General features: G+C 39.5%; 3 protein-coding genes across 3 annotated transcripts; 2 read left to right on the plus strand and 1 right to left on the minus strand.

The window, feature by feature from the left end:
• Positions 1 to 939: 939 nt before the first annotated feature.
• Positions 940 to 15,706, plus strand: LOC144651240 (uncharacterized). Its single transcript, XM_078511171.1, has 7 exons — positions 940 to 1,246; positions 1,866 to 2,015; positions 2,228 to 2,350; positions 2,447 to 2,569; positions 9,124 to 9,441; positions 12,193 to 12,261; positions 14,786 to 15,706. The coding sequence occupies exons 1-7, from the start codon at positions 940 to 942 to the stop codon at positions 15,046 to 15,048; spliced, it is 1,353 nt and encodes a 450-aa protein (XP_078367297.1). The 3' UTR covers positions 15,049 to 15,706.
• Positions 6,161 to 8,479, minus strand: LOC144651164 (uncharacterized). The gene has a single exon (XM_078511053.1). It carries the CDS (start codon positions 8,246 to 8,248, stop codon positions 6,161 to 6,163), a length of 2,088 nt encoding a protein of 695 aa, XP_078367179.1. The 5' UTR covers positions 8,249 to 8,479.
• Positions 15,707 to 19,241: 3,535 nt separating the features above from the next.
• On the plus strand, positions 19,242 to 25,156 carry LOC144651257 (ficolin-3-like). Its single transcript, XM_078511193.1, is given in 6 exon segments — positions 19,242 to 19,380; positions 21,376 to 21,703; positions 22,288 to 22,437; positions 22,737 to 22,859; positions 24,028 to 24,408; positions 24,894 to 25,156. Coding segments are annotated over 5 exon segments (1,239 nt in total). The 5' UTR covers positions 19,242 to 19,380; positions 21,376 to 21,381.
• The last annotated feature ends 2,249 nt before the right edge of the window (positions 25,157 to 27,405 follow it).

Genomic DNA, 27,405 nt, shown 5'->3' on the forward strand with positions numbered 1-27,405 from the left:
ATTCAGCCGTCCTCTCGACTAGGGCTTTCCACAAGTTGCTCGGCAACTTTTTGGCAACTTTTCATGATTCGAGCAACTTTTTCACCTTCGAGCAACTTTTTTCCTCTCGAGCAACTTGTTGCATTTTGAGCAATATGTAGACCGAAGATCTCCGAAGATTATCCGAGTGTTGTTCAAAGGCAATACGAACGTTTCCGAAGATTTACGAAGTTTGTCGAAGACTTTCGGGGAACATCTGAAGACATTTCAACTTTCGGCTCATTTTGCATTAAAACATTACAAATCTCGTCAGCAAACATGACGTCATTGATATCTTCACGATTTTTCTCAGTTAAAGAAATCCTTGTTATTTAAAAAATTTTCCCCTTAATATGTTATTTAGATACTTCTTTTGCTGAGAAATTGCATAAAACTGCTTAGAAATCTTACTCTCAAAGGGAAATTAGCAAATATTTAGAGAAATTATCTTGATTAGAAGCAGCGTTTTGGATTTTTTGGAGCAGCTTTGGAGCAACTTTTATTATCAGAAGCAACTTTTTTGGATTTTTGGAGCAACTTTTGAGCAACTTTTTGAGAAATTACGGGCAACTTTTTGGGAAATCTCGAGCAACTTGTGGAAAGCCCTACTCTCGACCCAACCCCCCGTCGCCCGCACCCCCTCCGTTGGCGGGTTGAGTGGGTCGAGAGGACGGCTGACACTCAGACTAATGGATTTATATGAATGATGGTTTTTAGTACTCTCTAGCTGGTCGAAAGGCACTATATTTACAACTGAAGCCTAGACTGTCTTACACAACCTTCTCTGTTCGCAATAATAGCTCTTAATCATACTCTTTTTCACTTTTTGAACGTTGCTGTAATAACGGGTCGTAAATTTGCTTAAATAATAGTTTTAAAAATTCACTTTCGTCTCAATACAGTCACAAAAGATCCAAAAAAATGCTGTGGACGATTCCTTGTTTCTTCTTGTTCGGTTCGTTGATGAACTTCGTAACTGCTGATGATCGATGCAGAACAGAAGTTAATATACCTGGCATGGCTCTCAAAGGCTTCATCTTTAAAAAAATGTCAGTAACAGCCCCTCACAAGTGTGACGTCAGATGCGAAAGAGAAATCGCCTGCCAGAGTTATAATTATGTCAGAGAAGAAAACTTGTGCGAACTGAATAATCGCACCAAAGAGGCAAGACCCGAGAATTTCCGTTCAGATCCTGCACGGTTTTACATCAGACGCTTGAACGGCGGGGGTATGTACTCAGTTTAAAGTATTAAATACATATATATTACTCGGCTAGGCCAATTTTTTTATTTTCCTGAATTGTTTTTTCGTTGAATTTTGAGAGACGTTGAAGATTTGTGACTAATTTTCCTTTGAAGGTAAAGTCTGCATACGATCCTAGTAGCAGATCAGGCCGGAGCTTATCCCAGTATCCGTAGCATAGAGCGACTAAGAGTATTTCTACTCCCCCCTCGCAGGGTTACCCCCAGCATTAAATTCGCCGGTACCCATTTAAACACCTGGGTAAAGAGGAGCACTATAAGAGTAAATTGTCCTGCTCAAGAACACAACGGAGTTCCCGGACCAGGGCTCGAACCCGGACGGTTTAATCCGGAGTCCAGCGCACTAACCATTAGGCCAACACGCCTCCCACAATTTTCCTTTGAAAGAAATGGTGATTATATCCTGCTGTATTTAAATGGTCCATTTTACAGCAATTCCGCAAAATGTATATTTACGGTAAAATTCTCAAAGAAACGATATCCCAGAAGGAGGTATCGACGCGAGAAAATTAGTAAGAATAAGGTATCAGCCGATAGAAACCACTGTTTAATTGTCAAATATTTTTCTCTTTTTTCTTATCAAAGCTCCTCTGGGTTCCATTCCGGAGCTACCAGCACAGTCGTGTCAGGAAATAAAGGCAAGCGAAGGAAAAGACACCATTAGTAGCAAGTACTGGCTGGATCCAACTGGGACTGGAACGGCAGTTTTGGTTTATTGTGACATGAACTTAGAAGGTTAGTCGATGATAATGTTTAATGTCATCTCTCTAATGCTAGTTATGTATAACTTCTGCTTTGTTGATATTGTTGTTGACTGAATTTTGTTTTAAAGTCAAACTCCAAGACATTTCTCTGAATATCAGAGCATATGTATTTTGGACTCCTTTTCTTGATGTAAAAGGTTTAACTGAAACGTATCATTTTTGTTCAAATCGTTTGTTATCCAGATATCGATGAATGCATTACCGGCAACCACGAATGTGACGTGAATGCAAACTGCACCAACACTGTTGGCGGACATAACTGTACATGCAAGGAAGGATTTCATGGAAATGGAAGTTCGTGTTCAGGTAAATTTACATTGTATGAAAGCAACTGTGAAAGCTGAAGTCCCTTTAATGTCAAAAATTAAAACTATTTGTCTTGTGTATCCCTTGTTATTTTAGATATCGATGAATGCAGCAATGGCAGCCATAAATGCGATGTGAACGCGAACTGCACAAACACCGTTGGCGGACATAAATGCACGTGCAAGGAAAGATTTTATGGAAATGGACACTCGTGTTCAGGTAAATTCACTTTTCGCGAGGAAGATCAACGGAGCAAGTTGCAACTAATAATTGTAAACTGTCTGCAGTATGCTTTAATATTGTATATTATACTCATTTAGATAATAACCTTCTCGAGAGTCTGCGAGAACGAGGCGGGTCGACCGATGGCATTAACTGCAAAGATGCACTGGCCGGCCTGTCCGTTCAGTGTCTATAATTTTTAGCTGCATAAGAGGAAAAACGTTCGTCTCAGGCTACCGCCCTGCGATATGTTTAACACTCTTCGCTCTTGAAACGATCTTAAAGAAGTTCAAGGAGCGAGAATAATACTGGCTTTTCAAAATTCATGCATCAATTATTAAAAAATAAGTATAGGTAATCAAATGGTGACGAGTGAAATTAGGAAATAATTTCACGCGCGTTTTGTCAAAATTCTAATAATTATAAGAATTTTGACAAAATGCAAGTGAAATTATTTCCTAATTTCACGAGTATACCATTTGATTACATTTTAATATCATAGACCTGTGACAAATTATGCTTGCAATCGTAGTTTTTCGAACTCCGAGCGTTGAAAAGTTGAAAGCATACATTTTGCTTAAGTTCGCAAGTTTTTTACTCTTTGGAGAAAACTGTTTAGATATTCCTTTGTGCTGTTGACAAAGAGTTTCAAAGATGAATCAATTGTCAATTACTTCTCACATTATAACCATAGTTCGTCTTGAATGAACTGAAAACGGCGCCTGTGTATAACGCCGGATAACGCTAAAAAATCCGCTCGACCTGCTCGATTGCATTTATGTAATTGGCCTAAGTCTTGAAGTCGTTTTGACGTTTTGAAATACAAAATTTCATCAAAAGTTTTATTACATGGCCAAGGCTAGCTGGCCAAGATGAGATTCAAGAGAAAATGTACAAAGTTTAAGCTTTAAAACATCTTTTATTCCGGACGCCATCTTGCCGCTAACTACGTTGCCATGGCAATTTTATAATTTCACATGTGAAATTATAAATTTACGTTAACTTGATTTCGCGCCAAAATTAAGGAGTAATTTGTCACCTATGATATTATAATTATAACAATTTACCATCATTCATCGAAGTGAAGGTGAACACAGAGAAGGGAATCCGTGTGGCGCTTAATTTCAAAAAGTTATAATTTTGTGCGATTTTTGTGGTTCTGTACGCGATCCGCAACAAAAAATAAATCCAAACAAAATTTATTCCATAGTGGAAATGTTGTTTGTTCAGTAACATGTACGAAACTGAATTTATTATGAGTGAAGAATGAATAAATACATACTACTAGGATACGTGCGTGACAGTGCAATAAAGGTGCTAGTATATATAATTATTAATACGTTCTTAGGTGCAAATGAATGTGCAAGTGATAATTACATAGTGCAACACCTTTCCCCTTTTGGAAGATGAAAAATAATTATGAAATGTCCATACACGCTCCATCAATTAAAATTGAAACACTATTTGTCTTAGCTGTTGTTAGTCAAGGAGAGTCTTTAAATATCGAAAGCAATGTCCAAATGTATAGTCAAAGTTCAATTCGCTTGAGCGTTCATTTCATTATAAAGTTCTTAAATCTTGCGGGGAGTCTATGTTCTCTTGTTGAACGGCGAAGTGGAGGTGCAAGTTCGTGTTCCATTGGAAGTGGAGGTGCAAGTTCGTGTTCCATTGGGTGATCAGGTTCTTCTGTTGGTTCACTTTCAGACGGTAGGGATGCAGTTTCAAATCGGTCCAATCCTCTATGATAGTTGTCGACTGGTTCTGCCTTTGCCTCCCTGATTTGTGCGTGGTTTCGCCTTACTGGTCCCACAGCTGTGCTCACGATGCAGGAACTTGGGGCAGGTTTTCCAATTACCTCCCCATAGATCCAGGGTCGATGTTTGTTTGTAGGCCTAGGTTTCACGTACACTTTCTCTCCTTTTGAGAATTCGGTAAGCGGCGCCGATGCTCTCTTGTCGTACTGGGCCTTTGACCTCCGTCTTCTTTCCCTAATGTTTTCTTGTACTACGCTTGGGGACACTGTCTGTGGAATAAGTTGATGCGGAGCTGTGGGGATTATGTCGTGTAGTCTTCTAGACATGAGGCGTTGTGCTGGTGAATAATTGTATCCTTGCTGTGGTGTGTTTCGGTATGCCAAAAGGGCCAGGTAGGGGTCCTCGTGGCGAGACTTTTTCAGAATGTTCTTTGCAATCTTGACTGCGGACTCCGCCTTTCCGTTCCCTCGGTTGTGGTATGGTGATGATTTGCGTGTAATGAATCCGTATTCTCGAGCAAAACGTGAGTATTCATGGCTTTCAAACTGCGGGCCGTTATCGGTTATGCACTCATCTGGAATTCCATGTCGAGCAAATTGCCTTTTCATGGCTCGGACAACTGTGTTGGCTGATGTGTTCCTGCCGAGGGGGTCTAGTTCAAAGAAGTCGCTGTAATGGTCGACCATAACGAGGTAGTTGTTTCCGTCCAGCTGAAATAGGTCGGCACTTATTTTGGACCACGGTCTGGTGGGTATCTCATGGGATTGCATTGGTTCTCGCGGTCGCTCGCTTAGGTACTGGGCACAAAGTCCACATGATAAGCATTTCTCCCTGATTGCGGCTTGCATTCCTGGCCAGAACAGAGACTCGCGTGCTCGTCTTATGCTGCTGTCGGCTCCCTGGTGCGCTTTGTGTATTTTCTGTAACATCTCGTCTCGTAGAGTGGCTGGGACAATAACTTGATGGGACCTGTAGAGGACACCGTCATAAACTGAAATTTCATCTCTGAAGTTCCAATACAGCCTTAGTTGCTCTGGGGCTTCCTTTCTTTCTGAAGGCCATTCATTCACTATCACCGTTTGTAGAGCTGCTAGCACTGGGTCTTTGGCAGTTTCTCGTCGTATTCGTTGCAGAGTGTCGGGTGTAACTTGATTTGGTTCAAATTCCATCTCAGCCATTTCCAGACGGAATACTTCGCATTCTTGCTTGTCAGTGGAGGTGGGCTGATCAGTGACAGGTGCGCGAGACAAAGTGTCCGCAATGTAAAGTTCCTTTCCTTTCTTGTATCGGACAGTGAACTGATATCTCTGTAACTTCAGCATCATTCTTTGCAGTCTGCGAGGAGCTTTGCTAAGAGGCTTCTTGAAAATCGTCTCGAGCGGCTGGTGATCTGTATGTACCGTTATGTCGCGTTTCCCGTATAAGTACTGGTGCCACTTATCCATGCAAGAGACGATTGCAAGGCACTCTTTTTCAATTTGAGCATAGTTCTTCTCCGTACTGTTGAGGGTATGTGATGTAAAGCAAACAGGTTGATCATTTTGCAGCAATACGCCCCCGATCGCATCTTCAGATGCATCCACTTGTAGCGTGACGGGAAGGTTTGCGTCGTAGTAGCGTAATACAGTTGCTGAAGCAATGAGGTTCTTTGCCGAGTTAAATGCATTTTCATGATTGTTTGACCATAGGAATGAAACATCCTGCTTGGTCAAGTCCCTCAATGGAAGAACTGTTTCTGACAAATTATGGCAGCACTTTCTTAAGTATTGGCACATACCGAGAAAACGCTGCACCCCAGATTTGTCAGTGGGCGTTGGCATCTCTGTGATTGCTGCTACTTTGGCTGGATCGGGTCTACGCCTTTGTCGGTAAGCTTGTGCCCCATGAAGGTAACAGAGGGAGATTTAAACTGCAATTTTTTCGCCGAGAGTCGCAGGTCATGGCTGCTGCACTTTCCTAACAGGCTCATGAGATTTTTGTCGTGATCGATGTCAGCTTCGTCTTTTGAATCTCCGCATCCAAACACACAGATGTCATCGGCAATGTTTATTACCCCGTCTAAACCGTCTAAGAATTCATGTTGGCGCCGTTGGTATTTCTCCGGTCCTGAGGCGATCCCAAATGGCATGCGAGTGTAGCAGTAGCGACCGTTTGGTCCCTGAAACGTAGTGAGTAGAGAAGACTCTTCATCCATCACAATGGTGTGAAAAGCTTCGGATACATCGACAATGGTAAACACTTTGGCCTTAGTCAATTGTGGAAGCTTTTCTTCAATAGTCGGAATTGTGAACTTGGGTCTTCTGATGGCCTTGTTTATCGTTTGACTAGGATCAATGCATATGCGAAGTTTGCCGTTCGGTTTCTCTTTCACCAGGATGTTTGAGAGCCAGTCTGTGGGCTGTGTGACCGGCTTTATGATGCCTTCATCACAAAGTCTCTTTAACTCGTCATTTACTCTGTCCAACTTGGCCACGGGAACTCGACGCGTTGAGGCGTGCACTGGAGTAACATTAGGATCAAGATCGATGTGCAAAGGGGTTCCAAGTTGATTTCCGCGACCCGGCCTAAATACGTTTGAGTAGTTGTGTAACACGTCTTCCTTTGTCAGTTTTCCCAGTGGTGGAAGTGACTGCGTATTGCGCGGAATCTCTTCTTCAACTGCGTTTATTTCATCAGCGTACACCTTCAAGTAATCCAGAGCTTGCGCGTCTCTTCCGCTGAGAAGTGGGGGTTTCTGATTAGGCACGTTTACCACAAGAAAATCAATGGTGTCAATCTTGCCCCTTCTGTCACAACACAGCGTTACTTGGCCTTCAGGACGAATGGTTTCAGTTCCATATGTGTTAATCTTGCTTTTGGTCCGCGAAATCTTTACGTCAGGAAACAACTGGCTTAGTAGACTGCTAGGTATAGTGTTGCACGTGGATGCCGAGTCGATCTGTGCTTTCACAACTTTTGTTTTCCCACCTTGTATGAGGTGAAGATGAGCAAAATATTTCCTTGCAAGCTGTGGGGGTGTCTCGCAATCCGCCACAAACGCTTCTTCTCCGTTGTCGTCATCGACAAAATTTGATTGCTGCTGTCGCCCTTGTCGGCGTCTTGATCCACCTTTACAGGCACGTGCGAAATGGCCAGTGATTCCACACTTAGCACATCTTTTGCCAAAGGCTGGGCAGTGCCTTTGACGGGGCTGTTGATGGTTGCCTCCACACCAGAAACACTGTGAAAATTGCTGTTCTTGCCTTGGATTTACAGATGTCAATTTGCTCGTAAAATTTACTTGTTCCTGTTGTGTGTTTACTTGTTCTTGCTGTGTGTCCCGGGCAGTTTTCATGAGCTGATTCGCAACCATAGTCGCTTCGAACGTTTTGGCAACTTCGACAACTTCTCTTAACTTAACCTTTGTTTGTGCGGTGTCTTTGTGTTTGTGTCCTTTCCCGATAAGTTTCACTCGAAGAGCATCAGACGTTAAACCGGCGATAAATTGGTCCCTCATTAGCTCATCAGCGAAGTCTTCGTATTCACACTGTGCTGCTTGGTTACGTATTCGCGTCTCCCAGGAGGCGATTGATTCGTTTTCGTTCTGCAGCAAGCGAAGAAACTTTTGTCGTTCGCCTGACACTCCAATGCTAGCACCATAATATACTTTAAGGGCGGCAATAACACAATGAGGTTTCTTTAGATCGGCTTCGCTAAGGCCCAAGCTATATTTATACACTGTTCTTGCTGCCGGGGATAATGATGCGCGGAGGCAAGCCATTGCTTTGTCGGGCTTCAACCACTTCTCTGCGTCAGATTCTTTCGACGGATCGAACCACGAATGCATTATGCAGTAATCTATTAAGTCCTCTCTATACGTTTCCAAATCGCGTTTGTCATCGCCTGTTGTCTTGAATGCAGGAAACGGTGTATTGAAAGCCATATCGCTGTATCCTAAAAACACTAGATCCGCTAGATCCGTTAGATTAGAGAACTTTCACCGCTGCCACCATGTTGTTTGTTCAGTAACATGTACGAAACTGAATTTATTATGAGTGAAGAATGAATAAATACATACTACTAGGATACGTGCGTGACAGTGCAATAAAGGTGCTAGTGTATATAATTATTAATACATTCTTAGGTGCAAATGAATGTGCAAGTGATAATTACATAGTGCAACAGAAATCTCAGAACACAGACGAAGATGCCATACAAGGCAGAACCGTTGGACGAAATACTTCGAAATCTCACAAGTTATAGAAGATCGTCTGAGAAAACGTCCCGCTTTCTTCGCGAATCATGAAATGCCTAGTTCATTTTCCGTGAATTGTGAAACGATCGTTTTATTTTCTGTGAAACGTGATCCAGACCCCGCTTCACTTACTGATCCAGTAAGTAGTTCCAGCTTCCAGACCCCCTCTTATTAGGTTTTACCTGATAACACAAAGAGGTGCAGCGGCTTCATTTGTGGAAAATTTTTTCGACGCAAAACAATAAAACAGCAAGCTATTTTGTTTCAGAGAGCGCCGAAAGCACTGTTTACTGGTTTGGCATATACCAATAAATGACGCGCCATATCTTTATTTCCAGCATGTTTTTCATGATTGCCGTTTATTTTCTCCTGCAGCTTACAGGAATTGCGCTGAAATCTACAAATCTGGTGAAAAGAAAAACGGTGTATACACCATAGGACTTGAGAACTCTCTTCGCTCTTGAAACGATTTTGGAAAAGTTCAAGGAGCGAGAACAACTGGCGCAAAAAGCGCTGTTCACTGACGCGCTATCCATTTCACGATCGTTTATTTTCTCCTGCAGATTTATACAAGAACTGCGCTGACATCTACAAATCTGGTGAAAGAAGAGACGGTGTGTACGCAATCAAACCTAACAATTTATCTGCATTTGATGTGTTTTGTGACCAAACAACAGCCGGTGGGGGGTGGACAGTGCTTCAGAAGAGGCTGGACGGGTCGGTAGATTTTTATCTCTATTGGAGCGACTACAAACATGGATTCGGCAATCTGAGCGGTGAATTTTGGCTCGGAAATGACATGATTCACCGCTTGACCTCCGATGATCAGAATATGAAGCTGCGTGTGGATTTAGAAGACTTCGAAGGGAATACTGCTTATGCCGAGTGTCGCGGACTTACCGCGATGAACTGGGGCAGAGTAAAGGCCAGGTTACGGAAAGAAAGGCCTGGTTACCTGCTCAACTTGTGACTTTTTAGAAAACGTGGTTTACGAACGAGTGTGGACACTTTTCGTGTGATACTTTAGATAATTTGTAGTGACATTTGGACCTTTTGAAGTTCTGTTGTTAGACTCGGCAATATGTGATTCTCACCTCGGCAACATGTGGTAGCAGAGCGAGGTTATAAAACCTTTCAAACGTGGAAAATGAGTGGATGTATTCGTCAGCGTTTGGGCCCGACGAAGAAGCGACTGAAGGATCGAATCGAACAGGTTGAAACCTTCCTTCAACAAGATGTTTCTCTGGATGAAACCGAGTACAAAGCCAACCAATTACTCCTCAAGTTGGAGAGAAATCTCGAAACTTATAAAGATTTACTGGAACAGCTACAAGAGGCATGCAAAGAGGACGAAGCTAAAAGCCAGCGACTGGAAAGTGAGATGGAAGACTTCAGTGTTCTCGCGCTTGATGGAGACGAAGCTAATTGCGATCTTAAAACACTTCTGATTAATATTGCCAAACGAAAACAGCAGACAACTGAAAAGGAGGGAAGAGAGAAGGAAAGAGCTCATCAAAGAGAACTTCAAATGGAAAAACTTCAACAGGAGAAGGATCTTCAACTGGCAAAACTTAACCAAGAGAAAGAGATTCAAATGGAAAAGATGAAACTGGAATTGGAAATGTTGAAGCAGAGTGAAATAGACAAACAGCGTGAACATGAACTAAAGAAATTGGAAGTGGAATTGGAGGCTAAGAGAAAGTTGGTTCAAACTGAGCAGGAAATGGAGCTTAAAAGAGCGGCTACAGATACAGAACTTAAGATGAAAGCAGAAATGGAACAAAAACGTCTTGAATTGGAAAAACAATTTGGCACTCCAATTACTCATCACACTCCCACTATCAAGCTTCCCAAACTGGAACTTCAAAAATTCAATGGAGATGTTCTGAAGTGGCAGGAATTTTGGGATTCATTTGATGCCTCCATTCACAAAAATCCAAATCTTCAACCTGTGGACAAATTCAACTATTTGAAAGTTGAATTGGAAGGAGCTGCAAGTGCAGTTATCTCTGGGCTGGAGCTTACTAACTCCAACTATGAAGTGGCGATAAATTTACTTCATGAGAGATTTGGGAGACAAGATCTCAGGATGGATGCTCACTACTCAGCGTTGATGGATCTTCCTGTCTCTTCACCTTTCACTGCTAAACTCCGTGAAACCTATGACACGATTGAGAAGCATCTTCGTTCTCTTAAAGCCCTTGGTGAGAATGTGGAACAGCCACATTTTGTTTTTCTGATTAAATCAAAGCTGCCAAAGGAAGTTGTGTCCCGTATGGAAGAGTACAAAGATATAGAGGAGAAATGGACGGTGGAAAGCATCCGAAAAGCTTTCAAACGTTATGTTTGTGCTCAAGAGGTTGGTGAGCGTCAAACTCCATTGATTTATAGTCCTGAAGACCAAGATACTAAAGTGAAGTCTCAGAACCAGAAATCACTGTTTGCGAAATGGCCTGGAGTTACAACTACTGGGGCCTTACTTTCTGGAAATGCAGTATCTTCCACTAAAGGTCAAACATTAGGCTGTTTTTACTGCCAAAGAAAGGATCACTGGAGTGACCAGTGTAAAACGTATCCAACTGTTGAGTCAAGAAAGGCAAAAATCAAAGGAAATTGTTTCATCTGTTTAAAGCCAAATCATTTACTGAAAGAATGCAAGGTTAGCAAACCATGTTTCCACTGCAAAAGAGTTAAAAATCACCACAGAAGTCTTTGCCCAAGAAGGTTTTCTTCTACTGAGGAAAATAAAACTGAAAGTTCGTTATTGGTTTCTGGCGAACAAGTACTTATGCAGACTGCACTGACAGATACTGTGAACCTCGAGACTTCAAAGAAGCTGCCTACCCGACTTTTGCTAGATTGTGGAAGCCAGAGAACCTACATAAGTGAGGATTTAGTAAATAAACTTCAACTGAAGCCCAGCAATTCTGAAATCCTAACTGTCTTCACGTTTGGCTCCACGAAGCCCAAGGAACTTAAAACTACACTGGTTGAACTTGGTTTGAAATTAAAGAATGGAGAGACAATGAACATTCAAGCAAATGTAGTTCCAAAGATTACTGGAATGATTCAGAGGTCACCTGTCAATTCTGAGCAGTTTGACCCCCTTGTAAGGGGACGTGAACTTGCTAACACTCTCCCAAATGAACTAGAGGTATCAAGTGTGGAATTGCTGATTGGAAATGACTACTACAGTGATTTGGTTTTGCCAGAAAGGAAGAAAGTGAGACCTGGACTGTACTTGCTTGGATCTCATCTTGGTTGGATTCTCTCTGGTCGACTGCCAACTGAAGAAACTAAAACGTCAGAAATTTCCTCCACCACTATGCATCCCACCCGAGCAGCAGCTACCCAAGCAAGGCAACTGATGCAGAATCTCCTTTCCTCGGAAATCGGAACTTTCTCCTGGGGGAGTGTCGCGGACTTACCGCGATGAACTGGGGCAGAGTAAAGGCCAGGTTACGGAAAGAAAGGCCTGGTTACCTGCTCAACTTGTGACTTTTTAGAAAACGTGGTTTACGAACGAGTGTGGACACTTTTCGTGTGATACTTTAGATAATTTGTAGTGACATTTGGACCTTTTGAAGTTCTGTTGTTAGACTCGGCAATATGTGATTCTCACCTCGGCAACACCGAGTACAACACGTTTGGTGTTATGAGTGAGAATGACAAATACAAGTTGATCCTCGGCAGTTACTCAGGTATGATTTTGTTCTTCATTTCATCATCATCATCATCATCATCATCATCATCATCATCATCATATCCTTTATTTAAACACGATAAAGGGTTTTAAGCACAATGCTTGTGGGGTCGTGTGTTAAACTAATATGTTACTAAAGACTGATATTGTGAAAGCAGTGCACTTCTGAAAGTGGAATATGAAAGGAAACCAACTTCCCAAAAAATTCCATACATAGGGAACAGAACCTTCTTAGGTTATAATTGGTTTGAGGTGGCTTGGAACCCAATGTACAGATCATTTCCAACATTGATCAAAACAGCCTTTTTCGTGCAGCTTTTATTTCTTAGTTAAAAGTCCTACATACCTAGTTTCAATAACGTTGTCATAGAAAAAAGAAAAAAAAGGTAAATAGGAATTAATTAGCGTAGTTTTATAACTGGTAGCATTTACAGAAAAATCACGAGTTTTTATCTCACACTGTGAGTCCACATTTTTATGTTGTAGCAAGATAAATCGGTTTATTATATAAACATCAGTGAAAAACCAGAAATCTTTCGCGCGAAAAAATCATATCTTCACATGTGAAAATAACATGTTTTATTTTTTTCTCAAGCATCTCAGCGGTCCGGAATCCTGAATCCTTTAATCTGATTGGCTAATTGCGCGCGCTCCAGCGGTCCGGTTTTTCTCAACCGGACCCCGCATACGGACCGCTCACGGCGCGAAATCATTTTGCACCTTTGAGTCTAACGAACACATGAAAGTTTTGCTCTCCAAAGACAAAAAAAGCCTCACCATCCATTGTTAATGCTAAAGGACAAAAAAGCAGTGGAATTAAAGGCCAAAAAGTTCTTCAAAAGGCGAGGTATTTATTTATTTCTCAACAAAATCGAGTTGTAGTTTACCGTTCGCAGTTTGCCGTTGTTTGTTCATCTCGCAATGATTTTCACGCTATTGCGGTAAAATTCATTCGGTGTTTTAGACTCTATCTATGTGCTAAACTGCATTGTTAATCTGTCACTTTTTGCTTAAACAGAACACTACTTACCATCATTCAAGGAAATTAGATTCTTTGATTAAAAACGGACAAATTAATTATCACAATATTGTGCCGTACGTAGACGCTACGCATTTCATTCAGTTTGGCACTGTTTATCAGAATAAGAATGAACGCAGAGATTATTAATTTGTTAAATACAAGTGTATTAATAGCTTGTTAAACTGCTTTTCGGTCAAAGAGTATTTTTTAATTAGAAAATTAGGCTTACCAAAGTTGCAAAGCTTCTATCAAGTCTTTTCAAAACATTTAAGTTTATAGGGAATTGTTCGGGAAGCCGAAATCGATTTAAAAGTGTTAGGTTTTGTGGAATATTTGTGCTATATTTTAGTATGACTTCATTTACTTTTCTTGATTTTCTTCAGTGTAAATTAAGCTGAACATTTCTTGAGTACGGTTCATTTTAAGCGAAGCTTTTTTATTCGGAATTAATGTTTGTCTTGACTCTTGCTTGTCGATCAAGTCGGACTCGACATTGAAATCAAATCCGCACGTATACAAACAAAGATTTTGTGACAGATTTTTTCACAGTTTCTTAAATCCAAACAAACTTAAGTAGGAAAAAAAAATAAAAACGTTATTTACCGGCCTAGGTCGGTCCGTATTGGGAAAAACTGTTCCCTCGGTCTTGAGCACGGCCCTCGGCCTGCGGCCTCGGGCCGTACTCAAGACCTCGGGTACAGTTTTTCCCAATACGGACCTCCCGGCCGGCAAATAACATATATATTTTCACATGTGAAGATATCGATTTCGAAACATTTTCTGACAAGTTTGCCCTGTTTCAATGCTGAATGAGCCAAAGTAAATCGATATTAGGTCGAAACATCTTCGGATCTCCCTTGGGAATCTTCGGAAATTTTCGGAAATTTTCGGAAAATGTTCGGAAACATTCGTACGACCTTCGGACAACACTTTGCAAATCTTCGGAAATCTTCGGAAAATGATCGGCAATCTTCGGAAAATCGTCAAAAACTCGTGAGATATCTATTTGAACACTCGAAGATAAATTTCATATCTCCGCGCAACCATGTAATATCCTCTATTTATTCGTATTTGAGGCCATTTGTACGAATAAATTTCATGCATACGCTTAACTAATTCCTATTTGACTTTTTCTATTTGACTTTTTCACTTTTTGTATGGCAACCTTATTGCAATTGTATATAAATGAAAAGTGTGTTCCGTCACTATAACCTTTAGCCATGCATCTGATATTGACATTGGCAGTATATCTTAACTCGTTTGCTGATGATGTTTTTGTAGGATTAATGTGCTAAATATACAGGACAACATATTAAACGGAATGGTCTAAATTATAAAAAGTAGATTGTCTAAGTGTTAGAATATTTTCGCTACCGCATATAATTGGTAGTCTAGCCTGGGTATAGACGCCCACTTTCCTCAACAAAATTCTTGAGGAGAGCAGCCGGCTGTACACAGGCTAATAAAACATGGTTGGTCATTTCTTGATTTAATGTCTCAGGAACTGCTGGTGACTCTCTCTCTTATCACCGTGATCAACCATTTAGCACGCGGGATCAGGACAATGATAACGCTGACTGGAACTGTGCCAGTTTTAGTCACGGAGCCTGGTGGTACGACAACTGTCACCAGTCCAACCTGAATGGAAACTATCGTCACAGCAATCCCTGCCCTCGCGATGATGGTGTGATCTGGTATCACTGGAAGGGACATTACTACTCCCTGAAGAGGACCGAGATGAAAATAAGACCAGTGGATTTCTGAACGAACATATTCAGTTTCATGTTTCCGTTTGAAAATTGTTGAAAAGACAACAACGAGTTTAAAAGGCCTAGAATTCTAGTAGTTATGTCAAGTTATTGAAAGAACAACGTCTGATCATGATTTGTAGAAAACAGGTTAATTTGATAAGTAATTACATTCTTGAAGTAGTTTCCCAGCTTAAATAAATCAAATAACCATCAAATGTACCTAGTGTAAATGCGTTTAAATCAGAATAGCCAGCTAAATTTACTTTTAGTATGACATTTAGCATCTTTCTGAGAAAAGTACGATTGACGAAAACACTGACGAAAACAGTGTATTATATCATACTTTCTAGTTAACCCGGACGCTACTGTGAAAAAAACATTTTTTTCTGTTTTAATAGAACGAAGGGCTTTAATAATCCATGTGGATTAGTTTTGAATCAGTAGATGAATGCAGTTGTTAATTAATTAATATGCAAGGAAAATGATACTCGCGCTGATTGGTAAAAAGCTATTTGCTGTTTAATGATAAAGGTATTATATTACGCATTTTATATCGTTCATTGGCGCAATGTTGGATGAACACTTGAAAATCTGTAATCACCAGCTGTTTCCTGCCGTGTTCTCTAACATCACGCGCAGTTTATTGAGCCATTGTATTGCTTAATTATAAAACACCCTGGTGAATGTTTATATTGTGTATGTTTATTTCTGTTTTTGATTTGTTCTTCAACGTTGAATAAATGCATTGTAATTGCACTTACAATGATTTTGTTCAAAGTTCTTACCAGTCTCCCTAGTTAGGCGCACCTTTTGCTGGACACTATTCAAATGCATGGGGTGGGAGCTGTTCCCGTCCCTACTTCAATTCTCTGCCCGGTTGTTTTAAAGGGTAGATAACAATATTCACCGCAAAATCACTATCTAGACCGATCAGACCAAACCCTACTCAGGAACTATTTCGGTTTTGGGTAAACGAAACATTTAGAAGTGCTTAAAACTTCTCATGTTTACCGAATCGGACTTCTCAAGAGGTACGTTATAACAATGATAAAATAGTTTTCCAGCTTGAATAAAACTATAAAATTCACAGATGCCATGAAAAATGAATAATTGAGTTACGGGTGGCCAGGACATTTGGGGCTCTCTATTATAACTAAAGCAAACTTTTTTGTTGAATTTGTTGTCAACTTGTCCGACTGTTTATTCTACACGCACAGAGCACGCAAATGAATACATGCATTAAGTTTTGAACTAGACTCCTACCAGTATCTCTTTTGCTCTAATTCCCTCTAAAACCTGAAGCCGGGACAAACGGAAGTTATACCAAATGGAGAAATGAATTCGGCCGACTAAGCTTTTTTAATTTGGTTAAAAAGGAAATAAATACTAAGCGGAGAAAAAAATAAACATATAAACACTAATGGATCTACTTAGCATTCTGACAATCACTTTGCTCCATCACTAAATATCCCATTTACAACCTTCGAAGCAAAGCCTGCTGTTGTTCGAGCTTTCTTCGTCAACAGTGAAAGAGCTGTACTAGCGAAAAATTGGAGTGTTTCGAGTTCGCTATTAACCGCGTGATCGCATCATCAGAAAGAACGGCTTGTTCCAGTCCTCCTCAACCATACAGGTGTAAACTTTCGTCTGTCTCTTTTGCATTTCTCTTCAATCCATTTTCCCGAATTAGGGAGCGGTCGTTAATAACGCTACGAAAAGGGAAAGACAAGTTTTCCGCAGAAAGGTAAGATAATTTTTAAAGAATACTTTCTCATACTTTTATTAAACTTTTCAACAAGCCGACAAGATGAACAAGAGTCTGACTTTCAAGCGGCCTTTAAAACCATCCAATAAAATGTCGAAATACAGCGTATATTCTTTTCGATTACCGAAGGAAAAAACATCATATGAGAAACAAAACTGAAGCCAACGTTGATTTTATTTTTATATCCAAGTTTTCGTTTTGAATATTTCTTATTTCCTCAGGTTTTTGTTTACCTTTTAATCCAAATTATTGTAGTAAGAACTGGAAAGGGGCCTTATTAAGAAGAAATAGAACTTCAAGAGAGGGACTTATTAAAAAGGAAGGCTACATGGCGCTTTTAGGGGTATTGTTTATTTTTAAACGTCAGGAGTGAGAAATCCTTTTAGTCTTCCTCTCCGTATGGATTTTGAAACTTGATGCTTCGCTGAAAACAGAGACGATCAGGTTTTAGACTATATAACAGTTTGTTTTTTCCTTTCGTTTTTCACTCGAAGCGTTTTTCTCTCGAAGGAAAGTTAGACACGGCATTCATTGAAAACAAGATTAGTTTAATGGATTTACTTCTTCAAATTTTATAAATTAGTATTGATTAATAGTTTATTTGTATTAATTTTTATTATAACTGTAATTACTAGTATCTACCTGATGATTTTACCGTGTATAAAGAAATGTTAAAGAAAGAAAAGAAAAGTAAAAGAAGGCTTCACCACAACTACAGTCGAAGAATTCGGCGTCCTGAGGGCGACAGGCAGCTTCTGAATGAGACAGAAATTATTTTTTACCGATAATTTGACCAACCGGAAATTGTTTTAAAAACGTAAAACCGTATGTATAATCATGAAAATACGGAATTGGTTCAGTATCGGTTGATTTGTTGTTTTACTCAGTTTTGTTGTTATAATTGAATAAACTTTCCAATTTCTTTTAAACTCTGCCTAAGAGGGAAATTTATTTTCGATGGAATTTCATTGCAATGACATATGCAATGACATCTGTGTTAAGTTCTTCCTTGATTCCATAATTTTTCCTTCATCTCATACTCTTGTATTTCGCTTAATAAAACTGAGTGAGAAAAAATATTTTCACTGATTTGTTTTTCAGTTACTTTTAAGTTGCACGGATTAACTTTCCGAAACTCTTTGCAATCTGACTTAGTCGCTTCCATCAACTTTTTCTGCCCAACATGATACAAGTTCGTTTGTTATCTGAATTAAACAGTCCACGGGCCGGACCCACACACAGCTTCAGCTTTTCAGAAACAAAACACAACCTAGAAATGTACTCCAGTTTTCTTGTTTCCTCAAATTGGAAATAAGCGAATGTGGAACAAGTAAAGCTTGTCAAGTATCAGAACTGGAATTACGGGAAATGAGATGACATTTTTCATTTCCTTTGGTTTAGTTTGCTGTATTTGTAATGGTGAGAACTAAACACAACTGGAGAATTATCCTACAACAGCCGTGGAAGTCTGTTGTATAGTCAACCTTGGTTCTCTTTTGCGGTTATTTATTTTGTTGAAAGAGGGGTTTGGGGCATTAGAAGTCTGGGCGTGATTCGCAACTTCCTTCAAAACAGAACTTCGATTTTCACGGTTATATCATATTTTTTTGTCAGGCTCTTTTAAATAAACAATAAAAACCACAACCCGGCAAAGATAAAAATGTATAATGCACGATTCTCACCAACAGCTACGCGATATGAACTGCTGGCCAAAAAAATATTTATTTATCGAAGACAGTCGTGAAACATCGTTTCACACATGAGAAAAATAATTCCTTTGTAATAAGAAGTCGAGAGTGAATAACGGCACTGATAAACCTTCAAATTGCAAGTGAGCCATCACTTATCACAAAGTCCGTTGTTTTTCGTTTTCTCTGCTTGAACAAAACTATAAAATTCACAGATGCCATGAAAAATGAATAATTGAGTTACGAGTGGTCAGGACATTTGAGGCTCTCTATTATAACTAAAGCAAACTTTTTTGTTGAATTTGTTGTCAACTTGTCCGACTGTTTATTCTAAACGCACAGATGAATACATGTATTAAGTTTTTAATTAGACTCCCAGCAGTCCCTCTTTTGCTCTAAAATCTGTAGCCGGGACAAACACGAACATCTCTTGTATAGTTAAACCAAATGGAGAAATGAAGTTGGTCAACTAAGCTTTTTCAACTTAGGAAAAAAAAGTTTTATTTCTTAGTGAAGAGAACTTAAACATATAAACACTAATTGATTAACTTGACATTAGGCAATGCTAAATAACTATTGCGCCATCACTAAATATCTCATTAAATATGATCACTAAATATCCCATTAACAATCTTCAATCTGCCTGCTGCAGTTCGAGCTTTCCGTGTCAAAAGCGAAAAGGCTGTACTGGCGTATTATTTAAGCATTTCGAGTTCGCTATTAATTGCGTGATCGCGTCATCAGAAAGAACGGCTTGTTTCAGTCCTACTCAACCGTAGAGGTGTAAACTTTCGGCTGCCTCTTTTGTATTTCTCTCGAATCCCTTTTTCCGTATTAGGGAGTGGTCATTAATAACGCGACGAAAAGGGAAAGACAAGTTTTCTCGAAGAAGGTAAGATAATTTTTAAAGAATATCCTTTCGTACTTCTATTGAATTTTTTCAACAAGCTAACAAGATAAACAAGAGTCTGTCTTTCAAGAAGTCTTAAAAACCATCCAATAAAATGTCGATATACAGCGTATATCCTTATCGAATACCGAGGTAAAAAAAAAACATCAGTTGAGAAACCAAATTTATTTATTTTTAAGTTTTGGTTTTGAATATTTCTTATTTCCTAAGGCTTTTGTCAACCATTCAATCCATAGAACTGTAGTGAGAAGTAGTAAGAGGCCCTATTTATTGTTTATTTTAAAACTAAACGCCAGGAGTGAGAAATGAAACTTGATGTTTCGCTGTAGATAAAGACGATCAAGTTTTAGACTAAATGAAAGTCTCCTTTTTCCTTTCGTTTTTTCTCTCGATGTGTCGATGCGCGTTCTGGCGCACGAATTGGGTGTTACATTTTCACGCTAGCCTCGCAAGCAACCACTGGCACTAAAACATCCGGGACAAGAAGCGGGAAAATTACCAAACGTGTGGGAGCCGCGTCTTGTGCTGTCTTGCAATTTAATTTTTGGTCCATAGAGTTTTCGTTAGGCATCATTAAGTTTTCCTTACAATATCACGACAGCTAAAGACTTGATGTGTTTGCTGGATATGTTTTGCGCCCATTTTTTTAGTTTTCAGCATGGAATGGGTTTTCTTGTCTAATTATTTCACTTTTCCAAACGTACAGAGAAAGACTGAATTGCCGGTGATCGTTTTGTTTGTCGCTCAATTTTCTTATTTTTTCTCCTCGAATAAGTTTTTCAACTCGTTATGTTGCTTGAAATCACCGCGACAGAGAAAGAGTGGATTATTTTTATTGTTTTTCGGGTGTACTAAATTTACTTCGATCTTTTTTTGTATAGTCAGTGAATACAAAGAACGCGAATAATTAAGAAATCAATAGAAATATCAGGCTTTTTTCCTAAAATATAATCGTTAAGAAGGTGATTAAAATTGTAGGTATTTACTTTACGTGTAATCAAGTCCTTTGGAAAAAGCTAAACTTCGAAGAGACTCAAAAATGTATTAGCGAGAAGCTTTCACTTTTAGAATTGGAGGCAAATTGTCAAAACGTTTGTGGTTCAAATTTTCAAGTGTACAGAGCTGGTTTAGTATGTAAGCACAAGGACATAACCAAAGAAACAAATAAGATTTTATTTAATTTTATTTGGAAAGGAAAGGATAAAGTAAAACGATCTTCTCTTGTGAGTGATGAAGAAAACGGAGGCCTGGGGGCACCGCGCTTAGAATCAGCCATAAAGACACAGCGAAATATCGAAAATATCAGGCTTGCTGAGTCATCTATCGGACAATATGTAGAGTAGTGTTTACGTAATGGTCGACTTTTTCGCTTGCTCAATAGGTGACACATAAACAGAGCTTCAATTGATCTACTACACATCTCTTTTCCCGTTCCCAACAATAATAGATCATAAAATGAACTTCATTCATTTTGTTTTGGTTAATGTTACTAATTGAATGGTACTTAAGGAGGCTGACAACAGCTTCCAGCACTTTCCAGCTCTTATACCTAGATGGGTCAGTGCCACAAATATTTATCAGTTACTGCTACAAACATGGTATCAAACAAATGCCCAGACATTGGTAAACAAATTTTGGTTGTTTTCTTGTCGTCACTGGTAACCATAGCAACAACATAACCGGTTAAAAACACCCTTAATTTAAGCTTTAAGTGCTTATAGCTCAAAAACGAGTTCGGCGATTCCCATTTTTCATTATTAATGTCTTATATAGTTTTATATTTTCGTTACTGAGGCCCCATTGCTGGGGAGGAGGGGGGCGGTCTGAGTATCCCATATCCCATTAATTTTTAACCTTATATATCCCGTATCCCGAAGAATCCCGTTAATTCCAATGCATCGTATCCCTATAATTCCAATTACTGCTGATGATGTCATTTCGTAAGCAAGAGATTAGTTCGTTACTCTCTCCATACAGTTTCAAATGATCGGGAAAATGCTGTGGACAGTTCCTTGTTTCTTCCTTGTTGGCTTCCAGTTCATGGACTGCGTATCTGCTGGTAATCAATGCAGAGAAGAAAGGAGCGTAAGTGGGATGGCTCTACAGGGATTTGTCTTCAAAAAAATTTCCGTAACAGCCCTTCACGAGTGTGATATCAGCTGTGAAAGAGAAATCACCTGTCAAAGTTATAATTACGCCGCCGGGGAAAAGTCATGCGAACTGAATAACAGAACTAAAGAGGCAAGACCCGAGAATTTGCGCTCAGCCCCTGCATGGTTTTACAAAAGACGCTTGAGCGACCGGGGTATGTAATCAGTCATTAATGCATTATATACTTATTGCTCGGACAAATGAAAATATGCCACTCTTTTTATGACGATAAATTGATAACATTCGAATTTATTGTTATATCGATATAATTCACTGGAATATCACTGGAATAAATCAGTTTTATCGCGGATATTTTATCGGTTTAATACAACAAGCACTGGGTTATACTAAAACAATTAAATTGTTCACTTCTTCTGACTCAGAGCTTTCCTCAGCACGCCAAAAATCAACCGTTAGTAGAAACTCAGCCATGTTCTGGAAATCCGCGAATCTGATTGGTTCTCCCCATTATTGTCTATTCGCTGATGGTTAGTTTAATTTCTTGATTTTTGGCTTAAAAAATACATTAAATTGTAGTAAATTGTAGTTTTTTGACTGCAATCCTTTAGAGTTTCTACTAAAACAATTAGACTACTCGTCCTCGTTTTTATTTTTTTGGAGCGATAGTCAACTCGGCTGCACCTTGTTCGCTCATAGAAAACTCGAGCTCGTATAGTCTTATTGTTTAATAGAAAGCACAGTCTAGATTTTTAAATAGATTGCTTTTCCTTATTAAAGTTCCTCTGGGTTCCATTTCGGAGCTACCAGAGCAGTCGTGTCAGGAAATAAAGGTAAGTGAATGAAAAGACACCATTAGCAGCAAGTACTGGCTGGATCCAACTGGGACTGGAAAGGCAGTTTTGGTTTATTGTGACATGAACTTAGAAGGTTAGTCACAATTAGTTTTAATGCAGGTTCTGCGTTGCAGTTGTTTATAGATCTGTTTTGTTGTTTCGAGTTGTTGTTATTGTAAGTTGCTAATATTTTTTAAATCTTGTAATATATATAGTTTTTATTCATTTACACGTAATTCAGTCTAAGGACTGCCAAGTGTAAAAGTTTTTTTAATAATAAACGATATAAACTAAACTAAACTAATTGTTTTCTTTTTCAACCAGACTTTTGGAGTATCAGGTCATGTGAATTTCAAAGATTATAAACGTCTTTTCTAATCCTTTGTTATCCAGATATCGATGAATGCATTACCGGCAACCACGACTGTGACGTGAACGCGAACTGCACAAACACTGTTGGTGGACATAACTGCACGTGCAAGGAAGGATTTCATGGCAACGGAAGTTCGTGTTCAGGTAAACTGTCTTCAGTGTATTAAAGCAACTGATAACTGGTGCTCGCTGAATGCCAAACTTCAAACGGTTTGTCTTGTGTATCCCTTGTTATTGTAGATATCGATGAATGCAGGAATGGCAGCCATAAATGCGATGTGAACGCGAACTGCACAAATACCGTTGGCGGACATAATTGCACGTGCAATGAAAGATTTTATGGAAATGGACACTCGTGTTCAGGTAAATTGACTTTTCGCGGGAAAGGTCCACTGAGCAAATTGTAACTATCTGAAGTATGCTTTAAAAGTACATTGTATACTTAGCTCATTTACAATTAGAAAATAACCTTCTCGAGAGTCTGCGAGAACAAGGCGGGTCTACCGATGACATTGACAGGACTGCAAAGATGCACTGGCCGGCCTGTCCGTTCAGTGTCTATAATTTTTAGCTGCATAAGGGCAAAAACGTTCGTCTCAGGCCACCGCCATGCGATATGTTTAACACTCTTCCCTCTTGAAACGATCTTGAAGAAGTTCAAGGAGCGGGAATAAAACTGGCTTTTCAAAATTCATGCATCAATTATTGAAAAATAATAATTATAACAATCTACAATCATTCATCGAAGTGAAGGTGAACATAGAGAAGTGTGGCGCTTAATTTCAACGAGTTATAATTTTGTGCGATTTTTGTGGTTTTGTACGCGATCCGCAACAAAAAATAAATCCAAACAAAATGTATTCCATAGTGGAAATATCAGAACACAGACGAAGATGCCATACAAGGCAGAACCGTTAGACGTAATATTTCGAAATCTCACAAGTTATAGAAGATCGTCTAAAAAAAGGCCCGCTTTCTTCGCGAATCATGAAATGCCTATGTTATTTTCCGTGGTCGAATTGTGAAACGATCGTTTTATTTTCTGTGAAACGTGATCCAGACCCCGGGTCACTTACTGATCCAGTAAGTAGTTCCAGACCCCGTCTTATTAGGTTTTACCTGATAACACAAAGAGATGCAGCGGCTTATTGTGGAAAAATATTTTCGCCGCAAAACAATTAAAACAGCAAGCGATTTTGTTTCAGAGAGCGCCGAAAGCACTGTTCACTGGTTTGGCATATACCAATAAATGGCGCGCCATATCTTTATTTCCAGCATGCTTTTAATGATCGCCGTTTATTTTTCCCTACAGCTTACAAGAATTGCGCTCAGATCTTTAAATCTGGTGAAAAGAGAAACGGTGTATACACCATAGGACTTGAGAACATGCCTACTTTTGATGTGTTTTGCGACCAAACAACAGCCGGTGGGGGGTGGACAGTGCTTCAAAAGAGGCAGGACGGTTCAGTAGATTTCTTTCTATATTGGAGCGACTACAAAAATGGCTTCGGCAATCCGAGTGGCGAGTTTTGGCTCGGAAATGAAAAGATCCACCGCCTGACTTCAGCTGATAACATGAGGCTGCGTGTGGATTTGGAAGACTTCGAAGGAAATACTGCTTATGCCGAGTACGACACGTTTGGTGTTATGAGTGAGAATGACAAATACAAGTTGATCCTCGGATCTTACTCAGGTATGAAGTTTTTTGTTCTTCATTTTGCAATGTGGTTAAAGCAGTGCACTTCTGAAAGTGGAATACGAACGGGAAACAACTTCCAAAAAGTTTTGTACATAGGGAATAGAACCTTCTTAGCTTATAATTGGCTTAGGGTGGCTTGGAACCCCATGTTAGTTATTAGTCATAAAGAAAAGAAAAGTGTGTTCTGTCACTATTGCCTTTAGCCATGCATCTGATATTCACATTGGCACCATCTTAACTTGTTTACTGATGATATTTATGTACGACTGTGCTAAATACAGGACAACATATTAAAGGGAATGGTATAAATTATAAAAAGTTGATTGTTTTAAAGTTAGGATCTTTTCGCTATTGCATATAAATGGTAGTCTAGCCTGTGTACAGCCGCTCACTTTACTCAAGAAAAATCCTGAGGAGAGCGGACGGCTGTACACAGGCTAATAAAACATGGTTGGTCATTTCTTGATTTAATATCTCAGGAACTGCTGGCGGCTCTCTCAATATTCACCGTGGCCGATTATTTTCCACTCAAGATCAAGACAATGATAACTCTGGCAGGAACTGTGCCAGTAGGTTTCACGGAGCCTGGTGGCACAACAGCTGTTTTGCCTCCAACCTGAATGGAATCTATCGTCACAGCAGTCCCTGCCCCAGCGGTGACGGTGTGATCTGGTATCACTGGAAGGGACTTACCTATTCCCTGAGGAGGACCGAGATGAAAATAAGACCAGTGGATTTCTGAACAAACATATTCAGTCTCATGTTTTAAAATTGTTGACTTGACAACAACGAGTGTACAATGAATTTTAGTAGATATGTCACAACGAACAACGTCTGTTTTTGTAGAAAACAGGTTAATTTGATAAGTAATTACATTCTTAAAGAAGTTTTCCGGCTTAAATAAATCGAATGACCATCAAATTTACCCAGTGTAAATACGATTTAATCAGAATACCGTAAATTATCTAATAAACTCCACCTATCAAATAAACGCCTCATATCTAATACACGCCTTCCCTGAAGTGTTAAGTTTGTATTAGACGCACCCCTCTAATAAACGCCCCGTGGCTAAAAGACGCCCCCTCGAAGAATCACCTCAAAAACCAAGGAAATGCTCCATAGAATAAAATCACGCAATATAGTTAGTTTCTTGCTTGACTCCGACATCGAAGAGACCAACTACGCCAACATGGTTGACTCTGATGACGATAAAAACGTCGATATCGAAGTTTGAACGACATCTCTAGGTTTTGTATTAGCGCAGAATAGATTAGTATCCTAACCAAAAACTCTGTTTTGTATCTTACTCCACCAACAAACTACGCATCCTATTTGTTTTGTTGACGATGTTACTGTTAAATTGATATAAACACCTCTCTCTAATAAACGCCTCATATCTATTTAACGCCTCCCCTAGGACCCCAAAAATTTAATAGACGCCCCGGGCGTTTATTAGATCATTTACGGTAGCCAACTAAGTCGACTTTTAGTACGACATTCGACATCTTTCTGAGAAATGTTTGATTAAGGAAACCACTGACAAAAACAGTGTATTAATTTATATCATACTTTCTAGTTAACCCGGACGCTACTGTAAAAAAGCATTTTTTTTTCTTTTTTAAAAGAACGAAGGGCTTTTTTAATGATCCATGTGGATTAATTTTGAATCAGAAGCGGAATGCTGTTGTCATTATTATACAATAACTGAATATGATACCCGCGCTGATTGGTAAAAAGCTATTTGCTGTTTATATATATAAAGGTATTATATCACGCATTTGTATCGTTCATCGGCGCAATGTTGGATGAACACTTGAAAACCTGTAATCACCAGCTGTTTCCTGCCGTGTTCTCTAACATCACGCCTAGTTTATTGAGCCATTGTATTGATTAATTTTAAAACACCCTGGTGAATGTTTATACTGTGTATGTTTATTTCTGTTTTTGATTTGTTCTTCAACGTTGAATAAATGCATTGTAATCGCACTTACAGTGATTTTACAGTGATTTTGTTCAAAGTGCTTGCCATTCTCCCTAGTTGCGTGCACTTCTTTGCTGCACACTTTTCAAATGCATGGGGTGGGAGCTGTTCCCTCCCTACTTCAACCCTCTCACCAGCTAGTGACCTGCTTGAAGGTAAGTTCCCGGTTGTTCCAAGGGGTGGATAACAATATCCACCGGATAAATCGCTATCCAGTGGATAAGTGTTGACAAAGATTACTACGCTATTAGTGCAGTGATTTATCTGTTGGATAGCCTTATTCATCCTTTGAACAACTGGGGCCAGGCTTACACTAGCCGCAGCACCAGTAACAGCACGCAGTTAAAGTTAGAAAACAGAAAATATGATTCACACGGAAGTCGAATGAGCCGAGAAGCCTATGATGGCCGGACTTGTTCACTCCCGTGGAGGAGGGGTACTCCAGCCACGGTCAGACCATAAGACAAGAATATGAGATTTTCCCTAACCTATTTCAGACCAAAACCTACTCAGGTGCTGCTTCGGTTTTGGGTAAATGTAACATTGAGAAGGGCTTCTAAGTCATCTCTTGAGAAGTCCGATTCAGTTAACATGAGGAGTTATAGAGCGGTTTTCGCTTGAGTATCGGAAGTAGTTTGCGATTGCTTTGGTTTTGTATTACTACGCTTAGTGATTGCTTTAAAAATCTCGCGCCATTTTCTCAACCAATCAGAAGTAAAACCAAAACCAATCGTGACTCGCTCATGCATGTTTTCCCGCGCTTCGCGCCAGCTGCATGTATTTGCTTCGAGTTTTGATTGGTTTGCTGGATTCTCTCTGTCCTTTGTGATTGGTCAGTGATTACTTTGGTTTTGGTTTTACGACACTCGAATGAAAACTGCTCTAACAATGATAAAATAGTTTTATCCAAGAATTGTACCCTAAATGCTGACCTGAGTGCATTAACCATACCCTATTTCAGACTCAAAGACTATACCAGTTTTTTTTTCTTTTCTAGTTACTAGTTTGGG

The sequence above is a fragment of the Oculina patagonica genome, chromosome 4 (assembly GCF_052425735.1).
Source record: "Oculina patagonica isolate OP01 chromosome 4, crgOcupat, whole genome shotgun sequence".
In the NCBI taxonomy this organism is placed as follows: domain Eukaryota; kingdom Metazoa; phylum Cnidaria; class Anthozoa; order Scleractinia; family Oculinidae; genus Oculina; species Oculina patagonica.

What these genes read in the sequence shown, in the direction of transcription:
- LOC144651164 (XM_078511053.1), bottom strand. Translation starts at nt 8,248, where the DNA reads ATGGCTTTCAATACACCGTTTCCTGCATTCAAGACAACAGGCGATGAC.
- LOC144651240 (XM_078511171.1), top strand. Translation starts at nt 940, where the DNA reads ATGCTGTGGACGATTCCTTGTTTCTTCTTGTTCGGTTCGTTGATGAAC. An exon ending in CGAAGGGAATACTGCTTATG is followed by an intron (nt 9,442 to 12,192) that starts CCGAGTGTCGCG and finishes ACCTCGGCAACA; the next exon opens with CCGAGTACAACACGTTTGGT. An exon ending in GATCCTCGGCAGTTACTCAG is followed by an intron (nt 12,262 to 14,785) that starts GTATGATTTTGT and finishes TTAATGTCTCAG; the next exon opens with GAACTGCTGGTGACTCTCTC.